The sequence below is a fragment of the Henckelia pumila genome, chromosome 2, assembly GCF_033568475.1.
Source record: "Henckelia pumila isolate YLH828 chromosome 2, ASM3356847v2, whole genome shotgun sequence".
Lineage (NCBI taxonomy): Eukaryota > Viridiplantae > Streptophyta > Magnoliopsida > Lamiales > Gesneriaceae > Henckelia > Henckelia pumila.
Window position 1 is genome coordinate 186,546,414 of NC_133121.1, and position 14,297 is coordinate 186,560,710.

Below are 14,297 nucleotides of genomic sequence, written 5' to 3' on the forward strand. Positions count from 1 at the left end.
AGCCGTCATGTTTTGTATATTGATCTTTACAATTAGACCTGGCCAAGGGCCGGGTTGGGCCCGGACCCGGCCCGGAACCGGCCCGTGGTCAACGGACCGGTTAACCGGGTCAATGGGTCCAACCCGGAACCGGGACCGGACCGGCCACTAGGCGGTCCGGTCCCGGTTTTCCCTTTGAAAAACCGCCGACCCGGCGGGTCCGACCCGGCGGGTTGGCCGGTTCAACCAGGCGGGTCCGACCCTCCGGGTTCGCCGGGTTGACCCATCGCGTTTATCTTTTTAAAATATTATTTTAATTTTGAAGAATAATTTAAATAATATATATTTGATATCCACACATGGGTGAGATTTGAACCCAAAATCAAATGAGTTTGGGATCTCATTGTTGCCACTAGGCCAAGTGTTGATTTGTTAATTGAATATATTTAAATAATATATATTTGATACCCACACATGGTTGAGATTTGAACCAAAAACCAAATGAGTTTGGGACCTAATTCTTGCCACTAGGTCAAGTGTTGATTAGTTAATTGAATGTGATTGAATATAAATAAATGTAATAACATTTTTTATACAAGATATTTAAAGTTGAAATGTAATATATTTTTTATTGAGATAAATAGAGTTTTTAATTGAGATAGATAGAGTTTTTAATATAAGATGTTGAAATATAATATATATTTTTATTGAATAAATATAATAAATTTTTTATTGATATATATATAATTTTTAATGTAAGATGTGAAAAGTTGAAATGTAATATATTTTTTATTTAATAAATATAATATTTTTTTTATTGAACTAGATAGAGTTTGTAATATACAACATTGAAAGTTGAAATGTCATATATTTTTTATTGAATAAATGTAATATTATAAGATGTTAAAAGTTAAAATATAATATATTTTTATTTAATACATATAATTGTTTTTTTATTGAGATAATTAAATATTTGATAGACTTTTTAAAGTTCAATTGTACAAATTTTTTTTATTTTTTTTTTAAAATAAGGGTCGACCGGAACCGGAACCGCCGGTTACCCGGACCCGGACCGGCGGTTCCAAGACCCGAACCGGAACCGGCCACGGGCGGGCCGGTTAAGGGTCGGCCTATTGCCGACCCGGACCCGGCCCGTGGCCAGGTCTATTTACAATGGCTAGCTGCTCAACTTTTTCTACCTCTGTTTATTTAGCGGTGGATTTCATTTCTTTCTTTCTTTTTTTTCTTTTTTTTTTTCATGTTTGTGGCAATATATGGAATGCTTATAACTTCTTTCGAAAAATGCTGATGGTGTCAATCTGTCACGTCAGCAATTGGAACAAAATAACTAAAAATAAAAAGTCAGTTTAGCGAACCAAATTTTGAAAAGTTAATGGACCAAACCAAAACATGGATAATTTAATGGACCGAAAAAATCATTTTCCCATTTTTATAGGATATTTATAGGTTATTACACTCCAAAAAATTTTAACACCACTCCACATTAGGGCACCACAACAACTCAAACATTTATATATCGGCATTGATCCATATATCATCAATCAAATTAGGGATAGGATTGGGGTAGAAACCACCCCGTAACTCTCCAATCCAATCCCGGTCACGATAAACATTTGGATCTGGACAAGATACACAAATTTTTCAAGGTAAATATAAGTTCATAATTGAGGTATTCAAGATGCAAAACAGAATGTAACTTGAAGGGTCTTATCTGTTATGTCGAATTAATTCAATCATAACATTTATATATAATTAGTATTAAGTTCAAATCAATATCCCAACATATTAACATTAATAATTAGCTAGGATGTAAAGATTTTGATTTGTTTGATTTAACTCCGCTAAACAAAGTTAAGTTATTAGGTAATTAATGATCAGTGAGCAAATTGACATCTTTTATAAAAATATAGAGCATAGTAGAAAAGTAATTGTTGTCGGTAGAATTGATGGGTATGGGACATGTATTTAATGCATGTCCATTGTCAACATATGTGGGCGAGAAGTTCTGAAACGGGAACCACATGCATCAAAGCAAATTCAGTCTTGAATTTGCAACGTGTGTTCACACGGAGAAAATTTTCCTATAAATACGTGCCTCTTCCCTTCATTCAGATCATCCCATTCTCAAGCAATTTCTTTTGAGCTTGAGTGTTCTTCTCTCCCTAGTTATTTTTATATATTTGTGAGATAGGTTTTCTCCTGTATTAAGAGAGTGAGTGTCTCTTTGGAAACACAGAGAGAGGTTGTAATTCTCCAAATATTATAGTGGAATTTTTTTTTGTCTTGCCCGTGGTTTTTACCCTAATAATTTTTTAGGTGTTTTCCACGTAAATCTTGGTGTCTATTTATTCTTCAATTTACATAGTTTCTATCTCGTGATGCCGCACCTGGGATCAACAAGTGGTATCAAAGCCTTGGCATAAAATTTCTTAAAATTCTGAGTATGCTTTGTGGTTGCAGCTGTGACTGATCTTCCACATCAGAAAAGATTTTTTGAGATTTTATAAGGCAAGATTATTGTAGTCAAGATGACGGCAAAATACAAGATAGAAAAGTTCAATGGGAGCAATTTTTTGCTGTGGAAATTGAAGGTGCAAGCAATTCTAACAAAGGAGCGTTGCTTGGCAGCTATTGGAGATAGATCGGCGGATGTCACGGACGATCAAAAGTGGAATGAGATGAATCACAATGCTGTTGCCAATTTGCACTTTGCGATAGCGGATGAAGTTTTGTCAAGTATCTCGAAAATAAAAAGCGCAAGAGTTATTTGGGATACTCTAACAAAATTGTACGAGGTCAAGTCACTACACAACAAGATTTTCCTAAAGAGAAAGCTTTATACTCTTCGGATGGCGGAATCCTCATCGATGACCGAACATATCAACACACTGAATACTCTATTTTCCCGGCTCACCTCTATGGGGCATAAAATAGAGGAAAAAGAACGTGCGGAGCTTCTACTTCAAAGTCTACCAGATTCATACGATCAGCTCATCATCAATGTTACCAACAATGTTCTTTCGGATAATTTAAATTTTGACGACGTCTTAACTGCGGTTCTTGGAGAAGAGAGTCTTCGAAGGAACAAGGAAGATAGGTTGGCAACGTCGAAGCAAGCAGAGGCTTTACGGATGACGAGAGGAAGATTGACGGAGCGTGACTCCAGTGGGAGCCACAGATATGGTAGATCAAAGTCAAGAAGTAAGAAGAAGAATATTTACTGCTTTAAATGTGGCGGTAAAGGGCACTTCAAGAGAGAGTGTACGAAGAGCATCGAAAAGGGATCTCAAGGAAATGTGGACAGTACTTCAGGAAGTGGTGAAATATTATTCAGCGAAGCAGCAACGGTTGCGGAAGGCAGACACAAATTTTGTGATGCATGAATTATGGATTCAGGAGCGACGTGGCATATGAAGTCAAGGAGAGAATGGTTCGAACAGTATGAACCAGTCTCAGGAGGATCTGTATTCATGGGAAACAATCATGCCTTGGAAATCGCTGGGATCGGTACCATTAAAATCAAAATGTTTGATGGTACTTTTCGCACCATACAGGAGGTACGACATGTGAAGGGTCTGACAAAGAATCTTTTGTCTTTGGGGCAATTGGATGATATTGGGTGCAAAACCCGTATCGAGAAAAGGATCATGAAGATTGTGAAAGGAGCGCTTGTGGTTATGAAGGCGGAAAAGGTTGATGCAAATCTGTATGTATTGTTGGGGGAAACACACAAAGAGGCGGAACTAGCTGTTGCATCAATTGGTTCGGGGGAAGAATCAACAGTGTTGTGGCATAGAAAGCTTGGTCATATGTCAGAACGAGGAATGAAGATTCTCTCAGAACGGAAGCTGTTGCCGGGGCTTACAAAAGTTAATCTACCCTTTTGTGAGCATTGTGTTACCAGTAAACAACACAGATTGAAGTTTGGCACGTCTACTGCCAAAAGCAAAGGCATATTGGAGATGATTCATTCTGATGTTTGGCAAGCACCGGTGGTATCCCTAGGAGGAGCGAGATACTTTGTCTCGTTTATTGATGATTTTTCTAGGACTGACAATGGAGGAGAATATACCAGTGATGAATTTGATGCATTCTGTCAACATGAGGGCATCAAACGACAGTTCACGACGGCTTACACGCCTCAGCAGAATGGAGTGGCGGAGCGGATGAACAGAACTTTGTTGGACAGAACAAGGGCCATGTTGAGTACTGCGGGTCTACCAAAGTCATTTTGGGCAGAAGCAGTCAAAACCGCTTCTTACATCATCAATCGTTCTCCTTCAGTGGCGATTGATTTGAAGACTCCGATGGAGGTGTGGACTGGCAAGCCAGCTGATTATTCTCGATTACATACATTTGGAAGTCCGGTGTACGTTATGTACAATGAGCAAGAAAGATCAAAGTTGGATTCTAAATCCAAAAAGTGTATCTTCTTGGGCTATGCTGATGGAGTAAAGGAGTTTCGCTTGTGGGATCCTACTGTCCACAAGCTTATCATCAGCAGAGATGTTATCTTCGAGGAAGATAAAGTGAAGGGAGACAAAGGCACACAGAATTCAAAAACTACTATTATTCAGGTGGAAAACAAGACAGACGAAGATCAAGTTTCTTGTGAAGCAGTACCAGAGCACGAGGAACAAGAACCAGTTGAGTCAGAGGTTTCCAAAGTGAGGCAGTCAACTCGAGAGAGAAGACCACCAGGTTGGCTTTCAGATTATGTCACTGAAAGCAACATTGCATATTGTCTATTAACAGAGGATGGTAAGCCATAGAGTTTCCATGAGGCTACTCAAAGCTCAGATGTATCCCTGTGGATGACAGCGATGCAGGAAGAATTGGAAGCATTGGACAGGAACAAAACTTGGGATCTTGTTACACTACCACGAGGGAGGAAAGCTATCGGTAACAGATGGGTCTATAAGATCAAGCGTTCAATAACCAAGTGGAGCGGTATCGTGCAAGATTGGTTGTCAAAGGGTATGCTCAGAAAGAAGGAATTGACTTCAATAAGATATTTTCTCCTGTGGTTCGGCTTTCAACAGTCAGGATAGTATTGGCAATGTGTGCGGTGTTTGACCTACATCTAGAACAGCTAGATGTGAAAACGACATTTCTTCATGGCGATCTTGAAGAAGAAATTTATATGCTCCAGCCAGAAGGTTTTGCAGAAAAAGGCAAAGAGAACTTGGTTTGCAGGTTGAACAAATCTCTGTACGGTCTCAAACAGGCACCGAGGTGTTGGTACAAGAGATTTGATTCCTATATCATGAGCCTTGGGTACAACAGACTCAGTGCAGACCTTTGTACGTATTTCAAGAGGTCTGGTAATGATTATTATATCATTTTGCTGTTGTACGTGGACGACATGTTGGTAGCATGCCCCAACAAAGATCGGGTCCAAGAATTGAAGGCACAGTTGGCTAGGGAATTTGATATGAAGGACTTGGGACCAGCAAACAAGATTCTAGGGATGCAAGTTCACCGAGACAGAAGTAAAAGGAAGATTTGGCTTTTCCAGAAAAATTATTTGAAGAAAGTCTTGCAACGCTTCAACATGCAAGATAGTAAGCCAGTTTCAACCCCTCTTCCTATAAACTTCAAGTTATCTTCTGAGATGTGTCCTAGCAGTGAAGCAGAGAAGATGGAGATGTCTCGAGTACCGTATGCATCAGCAGTGGGGAGTTTAATGTTCGCCATGATTTGTACAAGACCAGACATTGCACAAGCAGTGGGAGCAGTCAGTCGATATATGGCGAATCCTGGACAAGATCATTGAAGCACGGTTAAGAGGATCCTTAGATACATTAAGGGTACCTCGGATGCTGCATTATGTTTTGGAGGATCATATTTTGCATTCAGGGGCTATGTGGATTCAGATTACGCAGGTGATCCAGATAAAATAAATCTACTACTGGTTATGTGTTTACAGTTGCAGGAGGTGCAGTCAGCTGGGTTTCAAAACTGCAAACAGTTGTGGCATTATCTACAACGGAAGCAGAATACATGGCAGCTACTCAAGCTTGTAAGGAGGCAATATGGATTAAAAGGTTATTGGAGGAGCTTGGGCACAAACAAGAAAATATTCCTCTGTTTTGTGACAGTCAGAGTGCCTTGCACATTGCAAGGAATCCAGCCTTTCATTTCAGGACTAAACACATTGGAGTACAATTTCACTTTGTACGGGAAGCAGCGGGAATGGCAAGATTAAAAGAAGGTGTGAAGATGTGTTTGATTCTCAATCAATCTCCAAGTGGGAGAAATGTCGGTAGAATTGATGGGTATGGGACATGCATTTAATGCATGTCCATTGTCAACATATGTGGGCGAGAAGTTCTGAAACGGAAACCACATGCATCAAAGCAAATTCAGTCTTGAATTTGCAACGTGTGTTCACACGGAGAAAATCTTCCTATAAATACGTGCCTCTTCCCTTCATTCAGATCATTCCATTCTTAAGCAATTTCTTTTGAGCTTGAGTGTTCTTCTCTCCCTAGTTATTTTTATATATTTGTGAGATAGGTTTTCTCCTGTATTAAGACAGTGAGTGTCTCTTTGGAAACACAGAGAGATGTTGTAATTCTTCAAATATTATAGTGGAATTTTTTTTGGTCTTGCCCGTGGTTTTTACCCTAATAATTTTTTAGGGGTTTTCCACGTAAATCTTGGTGTCTATTTATTCTTCAATTTACATAGTTTCTATCTCGTGATGCCACACCTGGAATCAACAATTGTTGGTGAAGGGATCATCTTAAACTACTTCCAAACATAGAAAAGAAAAGATTAGGGCCGGAATACTTATAAACTTTAGACGTTTGGAATCAAACCATTTTAATCCCTCTTGTTTGTGATTTTCTAATTAAAAATTAAAGATCCATCGACTTATAAACTTTAGACATAGAATACTAGTTAGAATTAAACCGGCGGAAAATGGACATATGAAAATATACAGGACGAAAAATATAACTACTCAGGATCAAATAAGTACCAAATTTTGGATGAAATTTAGTACATATACAGTGCACTGGTTCCTTTTCTGTTGGTTATTAGCAATGATTTAACAATATTAATTAATGGCCATAGTATGGGACAAAAAAAAACAATGAGAACGAAATGTATAACTATCCCAAAAGGTTAAATGTTATGAAAACTTGGCCTCTCGTCCAAACATGCAATCTCCTCTTGTGGAGCAGCAGAAACCACACACCCGAAACCGAACGTCACGTCGAGAAAATACAGCAAGAAAACCAGCACCAAGCAGCACAAGAACATCGGAATGGATCCTAAGATCCACAAGAATAGAGGGAATGAGAAGTAAAATGCTCGCAAGCCCAATGACCAAAAATAACTCCCCCTATTCACCATGCATCCCACGTACTCAGTCGTAGCACAGTTTCTATAATCGTTATTATCAAGATTTCGGCTCACCGGGACGTTGATGAGTATGCTTGCATGGCTGTAGTACCTAATCGACTGCACATTCAACAAGAATGCCACCAAAAAACACACCAATATGGAGGAAAACTTTATGGGAAACTCCGGTTCGCCCCGCTGATCTCTGTGAACTACCGGCGTAGCTACAGGGACGTTGCAGCCACCGCTGCCGGTCATCAGGACGGCGATTAGGGAGCTGAGCATGATGGCCGTCGACGCCAAAAGGGTCGACGCCATTATGTTGTTTCGAAGAGTTTGCACTGCTAGAATCCCATTCTTGGATGGTTCCTGTCATAAAAACAAACATTCGATTTAGATTTTACAAAGAATCACCAACATTTTATCATATGTATGATAATTTTTTTTATATAAAAGAAAAAAAATTGTGTATTCATCATTCGAGTAGCGAAATATAAAAGAATATGTTGATTGGTTCAATTTCACATTATCACTTCGACGACAAATTACTAAATTTGAAAAAAGAAAGTCCTAGTATATTAAAGGATATCATGATAAAAAATGAAAAACGTGCAAATTAACTACAAAATAAAAAATATAATTTTTCGTACAAAGATATAACGAGTAGAACTTCAAATTATACTGTACTAGCAAAGATTTAGAGGGTTTTCTTTGTTTTTGACATTCAAAAAACTATAGAAAAAATGTGTGTGTGTGTTTTTTTTCTTTTTTAGCTAAACACAATAAATATGAAAGTAAAAGATAATGAAGCTCCAAAATTTTTTTTTTTTTTTACGCTTTGTCTCTGTTTTTAATTAAAGTTTTAACTCTCTAGAAGTTTGTTCGAAATTCAAATTGTAAGTGTCGATTTCTAAAGGAAAAATAAGTTTTTTGGTCTATTAACTTGTCCATGTTTTGGTTTTGGTCCATTAACTTTGCCGATGTGGGTTTTGGCACACTAACTTTGCATTTTCAGTGTTTTTTGGTCCAACTGCATACGTGTCAACTTCTTATTGGTCCAAAATGATGACGTGGACCAATCAGAAGCTGACATGTATGCAGTTGGACCAAAAAACACTGAAAGTGCAAAGTTAGTGTACCAAAATCCACATCGAAAAAGTTAATGGACTAAAACTCAAATGGGGTAAAGTTACTGGACTAAAAAACTTATTTTCCCATTTCTAAAATACCAAAACATAATTATGTTAATTTTTAAAATTCCGGACTTAGACATTAGTGTTCCAAAACTCCAGCCAAGAATATCTATATTTATCTTAAAGTGATTTTTTTTAATTCAAAAATATTCCTCACACATTTTATTCCTCAATTTCAAAATTTAAACATATAGATAATGATAATAATATAATATTTTACTCTTTTTTTTTAAAAAAAAGACAAAATAAAATTGATCGGTTATATTTATTAAATTTTTGTTAGATTACATGGACTGCACGTGAAGCACTATTCCACCGAATCAACAGAAATGATTTTTGGGGAAATTTCTTTTTTTCCTATTAACTTATTATTTTTTGGTTTTGATCCATTAATTTTTCAAATTTTGATTTGGTACACTAACTTTTAATTTTCAATTATCTTGATCCAAGTGATGACGTGACAGCTTAACATCAAGTCAGTATTTTTCGATGTCACGTTTGCAGTTGGACTAAAATAACCGAAAACTTAAAATTAATGTACCAAAACCAAATGTTGAAAAATTAATAAATCAAAACCAAAATTGACAAGTTAAAGAAACCCAAAAAATCTATTTTCCAATTATTCATTCTATGATAGAGTGGGTCCCATTGTAGATAAATGTCTCATAACTTATAAGGAGTTAACATGGTTTTCAGTAAGATGAAAAATATATATGCAAAAACAACTTTGAGAGATGGATTTTTTAATTGAGTTATTCCATAAAAAATACCAAAATATTATATTTTTATTGTAAACATATAACGATTGACATGTATCACGATAAAAATCCGTGAGACTCACACAAGAAACATACTTAAATATATTTATATATATATATAAATATATATACATATATATATGTGGCTCGTTGTGTGACGATGGATAATGAAGAGTAAATAAATCAACAAGCACGTTTGCTTAGCAAGAAACATACTTAAATATATATATATATATAAATATATATACATATATATATATATATACATATATATATATATGTGGCTCGTTGTGCGACGATGGATAATGAAGAGTAAATAAATCAACAAGCACGTTATCTCGCTAAGCAAATGCCACTCAGGTGATGATGACACATTAATAATTCCACACATGTAGATCCAATTACTCGAAAGAAATCAAAATTTTAAAAAATCCCAAAATTTGATAAACACCAAATCTAAACGAAAAAAATGGCAATTTGTTGTGAACGAGTCAAAGTGGCAATGCGTATACACAATTCTTCTGTGGGGCTAATTGCATCCACACCCCCTGTGTCTAAAAGGCATAAAATCTCCTGTGTAAAATTAATAGCATGTTAGATCTTATGTTTTAAAAAAATTAGCATAAAAACTCCTATGAGAGGGTATAAATGTGCCCGAGTTTGTATAATATATAGGTGAAATGTGCTATATTTTAAAAAACTGAGGGATGCATTAGCCTATTAATATTTATTAAGGGATTTTATGTCTTTTAGACTTTTCACAAAGAATGTGGATGCAATTAGCCATTCTTTTGTGTATGTGGACGAAAACAACTTTGGGATAGCTGATTCTACGAATTTCATGCACATAATTACACAATCACACAACCCACAAAAAAACAAAACAAAACAGTACTTTCTACAATTAATTTCTTTCTTGGTATATAATTACATATATTTTTCGTAAAAAAACGTAACAAAAAATGCATGATTTTAAAGGGAATTAAACTGAGATGAAAAAACGAACCTCCATCATCGCTCGAACCCAGAGGCGGCGGTAGATGACGTTGGCGCCGATGACGGTGGCGGTGGGGCGGTTGATGATCTCACGGAGCAGCCAAATGTGATAAGCCACCATCACAATCAATCCCAATGGCACCAATACATAATCAAGAACTTTTTCCTCCATATATGCAAGTATTAAAATTTAAATAAATAAGTAGAGTTCAAATAAATACTGAAACTTTGCGTGATATCTGAGACTCTCTCCTCCTAATTCGTAGTAAACAAAGATATAAGATCCTATTTTATAAGCACTTCTGATTAGAGTTGAAGAAATCCCGATTCTTTTTTCTTTTTTCTTTTTTTTTTAGGGAAAGATATCCCAATTCTTTTAAGTGAAAGAATGACAAATTCGGGTTTTTGGGGAAAAAAACAAAACAAAACAAAACAAAATGACTAACTTTAGAAATTTTTTTAATTTGATAATATTATTTCTGTAAATAATAATAAAAAAAATAAATTTCATTATCTAAAATATATACTTATTCAGGTAAAGAAATAATCAAAAAGATTTCTATATCTTGAAAATTTTAAATCCTCAATTATCCTAGTTAAAGCTTTTTTTTTCTAACAATAATATTTTAATGAGTAATCAATCTTTAATTAACGATATGATCAAATAATATATATCGATGAGACGAACCATCTCGATCCATACACTGAAATATAATAGTTTTGACATAAAAATAATAATTTTCTATTATTGAAGCTGGACCCAAAAATAAAAATTAGATAGATATCAATATATTACAGCAGGACCAATGAATTCACCACTCTTGAAATCTACCCAAAGGACCAGAGCTAGGAACATCTCAATTTATTATTGGTAAAAAAAATTCAAAGTCGGCCATTATATTGTAAAACACACTAACAAATATATAGAATTATACAAAAATCGAAAGCCATATACACTACGTAACCTTCAAATAACTGCCATAAGTAATTAATTTACTGGAATGAAAAATAAATTAGCATGCATATATATATATTTCCAAATCCAACTTTATTAGATACACCCAACACACGCAAGTCCCAATCCCCAAACTATATATAGCTTTGAAATAGCTTAAACATAAGCAGCTCCACACTGATGTCGTCGTACTTAATTCCCTCCCTTGTGTGCATGGAAACCCCGCCGGAGCTGCCACTGCAAACGGGCTCTCACAGCTTCTTCTATCCAATGATTTCTCCAGTGCCGCCGTAGCCAAACTCTTTGCAAGGACATCTGGTTGGTCATTCAGTTCCAATGAAATCTTCACCACTTTCTCGATTTCTTCTGCAAGCAAATTATATATCAAACAACCCATCCGAGCCGGTGATGATAACTCTCCTGGCTGCATTGCCACCTCGAACTCCTCCGCCGGCCATCTTTCCAATCTGATATGGGCGGTTGAACCCTAGCCATTGCACCGGAGAAGTGAACATGAACCTGGAGTCACCCAAGTTCACTGCTTTGAGGAGACTACCATCGAGTGCCAATGTGCCATGATACACACAGTGCAGGCATACGGAGACTTAGATTTCGTCAAGGATAGCTTCCTCCAAGACTTGTCTAGGGTTGCCATGTTTCTTGACTATTTTGCCGCATTGATGCCCTTAACTTGTAGGAGCCGACACCGTCTTTCACCCCTATGACCATCACAACTTGGTCGTTTAAAAAAAATAGTTGGTAAATGTTCACTACAAGAAAAACGGCTAAAGATAACGCTTTTTTCGCGTTGTTAATGTCCCCAAAAAAGCGTTGTCGTAGCCAGCGTTGTAAAAGACCACGCTCAAAGACAACGCGAAAAAAGCGTTGTCGTTTCTGGAAAAGACAACGCTTTTTGTCGTATCTAAAAACGACAAAGTTTTTTCCGCGTTGTCTTTGTCACAAAAAAGCGTTGTCGTAGTTCAAAAGCTTTTTAAGTGTTGTTTTTTTTGTAACGACAACGCTTTTTTCACCTACGACAACGTTTAAAAAGCGTTGTTTTTTCTCAAATAAAAAACAAAAAAAAATATAATTCACAAATTTTCAATATTATCACTCAATATTCAAATTTTTTGAAAATTAAATATAATATACAATATTTTAATATTATAAATCATTCAAATATAACAAAAATCATTCAAATATAACAAATAATCGAATTCTTCATGTTTATCTCGGCCATTTGCGCTATGATTTCTGCCTCAAACCGGAGTCGGCGATCATACCAACTCTCAGAATGCTAAATCCATTTGATTCCTCACTTCAGCACATATTAGCATCTCGAGCTTTCATTAAAGCCGCAACAATCTCTTTTCTTTTAATTTGTATCTCCATACTATAAATTATTAAAAATAAAAACAAACATAAAACAAATATGAATAAATTAAAATGAAAAGTAAACTTAAACACATATTTATCAGTAAAAGAACATGAACTACGAATTACGAAACTATAACTAAGCGATTGGAATTATCAAATGAACTACGAATTACGAAATTATCAGTAAGCGATTGGAATTATCAAAAGATCCATTTAAGCACATATTTACTTCATTAACAGCACAGTCAGTCTGTAACTATTCTCTTGGTGATTCTAAAGGAGGTAACATATAGCATCTACTTAGAATTTCAACAAACAAAGATGCAAGCTGCTAAAATTAATTAACAAGGAAAAATGCAGAAGAAATGCACCACGATTCAATGGAAATTATGAACAAATTTTAGATTTTGATACATAATCAAACTGAAAACCTGGAGCACAAGATAAAAGGTAAAATTGGCAAATAGAAATTAAAAAAAGAAAAGAAAAACAACCAGATTATAAATTTAGTGACAGAGACAAAAGAGTTAGACAAAACTAAATCATCTAATAAATCTATTTTCTCCATCACATACCATGAAATAAATACATTGCCAATTTTCTAAATAATTGTCAATACTGCAACAATAATACTGTAAAAATCAGCATTCTCCAGATTTAACTTGTGATCTGATGCAAGAAATCTCACTGTTCAATAAATCATGAAAAATGGGACAAAAATAAGATAAAATTCCAGAAACTTTAGCGTAATAAGACCCCGAAATCAATTGGATAACTGTTGAGTGTGATATTGAAATGGATTTTATAAAAATTTAGCCTAAGTCATTAAATAAATCAAATCTTTTTTGCAAAAGCCTATTTCTTCCAAACTAATCCATAAACATGAAAGAGTAACAGTAGCTCCCTAGATGCGAAATCCTTGATCCGAAAATAAAAACTTGTTTGATCTATATTTTGAGTCAAGCACCCTCCCTAACCTTCACCTAATAAACTTTTTTTAAAAAAATATTTTCACCAAATTAAATAGACGTTTAAGATCAAAGATTGATTCTATTTCCTGCACAGGAACATATAATTAAATAAAACAATCATTTTCATGTAACCACTCGTTAAAATGGATAATGCAGTATATCAACTAATAAACTTACCTATACCTTTATTTTGTCATTTCAACGAATAAGTCCATTAGTTTTTACATATATGTATCCATAAATTTTAATTTCTTCACATTAGTTAAATAAATTATATTTTTTTTAAAAAAAAGGAAAGAAAATTATCACCAGTATTGGCACCAAAATCTGAGTTCTTGAATCTCAACTCTGTTTTTCTCCACATTTTTGAAACATTGGAATGCAGGGCGTAAGCATATCCAAGAACCAATCTATTCCATTCAGAAACAAACTATGGTTAACAATAATTATTATTTTCTTCTTCTTCTTTGCTACCCATGTCAAATACACAAATGTAATCAGCTTGGAAAATGGCAATAAGACTCCGATTATAGGATAATATGTGTTTGTGCCCATACTTAACAATGGTCTAGCGAGCAATAACAGCCACATGTACGAATATAATGCTCAAATATTTTGATTTTACAATAACCTAAACACCACATCACGGCCCTTGTGCCACCTCATGAATAACAACATAGCACAACAAAAGTTATTG

General features: G+C 35.4%; 1 protein-coding gene across 2 annotated transcripts; it reads right to left on the reverse strand.

The window, feature by feature from the left end:
- Positions 1-7,046: 7,046 nt before the first annotated feature.
- LOC140885317 (uncharacterized) lies at positions 7,047-10,649 on the reverse strand. 2 transcript variants are annotated; one of them, XM_073292283.1, is made up of 2 exons: positions 10,308-10,649; positions 7,047-7,719 (listed from the first exon to the last, which is right to left on the reverse strand). In XM_073292283.1, the coding sequence occupies exons 1-2, from the start codon at positions 10,467-10,469 to the stop codon at positions 7,132-7,134; spliced, it is 750 nt and encodes a 249-aa protein (XP_073148384.1). In that variant the 5' UTR covers positions 10,470-10,649; the 3' UTR covers positions 7,047-7,131. The 2 variants fall into 2 exon arrangements, 1 of the variants encoding a protein (XP_073148384.1); XR_012150867.1 differs by lacking the exon at positions 7,047-7,719 and adding an exon at positions 9,653-9,874 and having other exon boundaries at positions 10,308-10,442.
- Between the last annotated feature and the right edge of the window lie 3,648 nt (positions 10,650-14,297).

Excerpts from the sequence above, each read along its gene's own strand:
- LOC140885317 (XM_073292283.1), bottom strand. The coding sequence starts at position 10,469 with ATGGAGGAAAAAGTTCTTGATTATGTATTGGTGCCATTGGGATTGATT. Across the intron at positions 7,720-10,307 it reads GGGTTCGAGCGATGATGGAG|GAACCATCCAAGAATGGGAT; the intron begins GTTCGTTTTTTC and ends TTTTTATGACAG.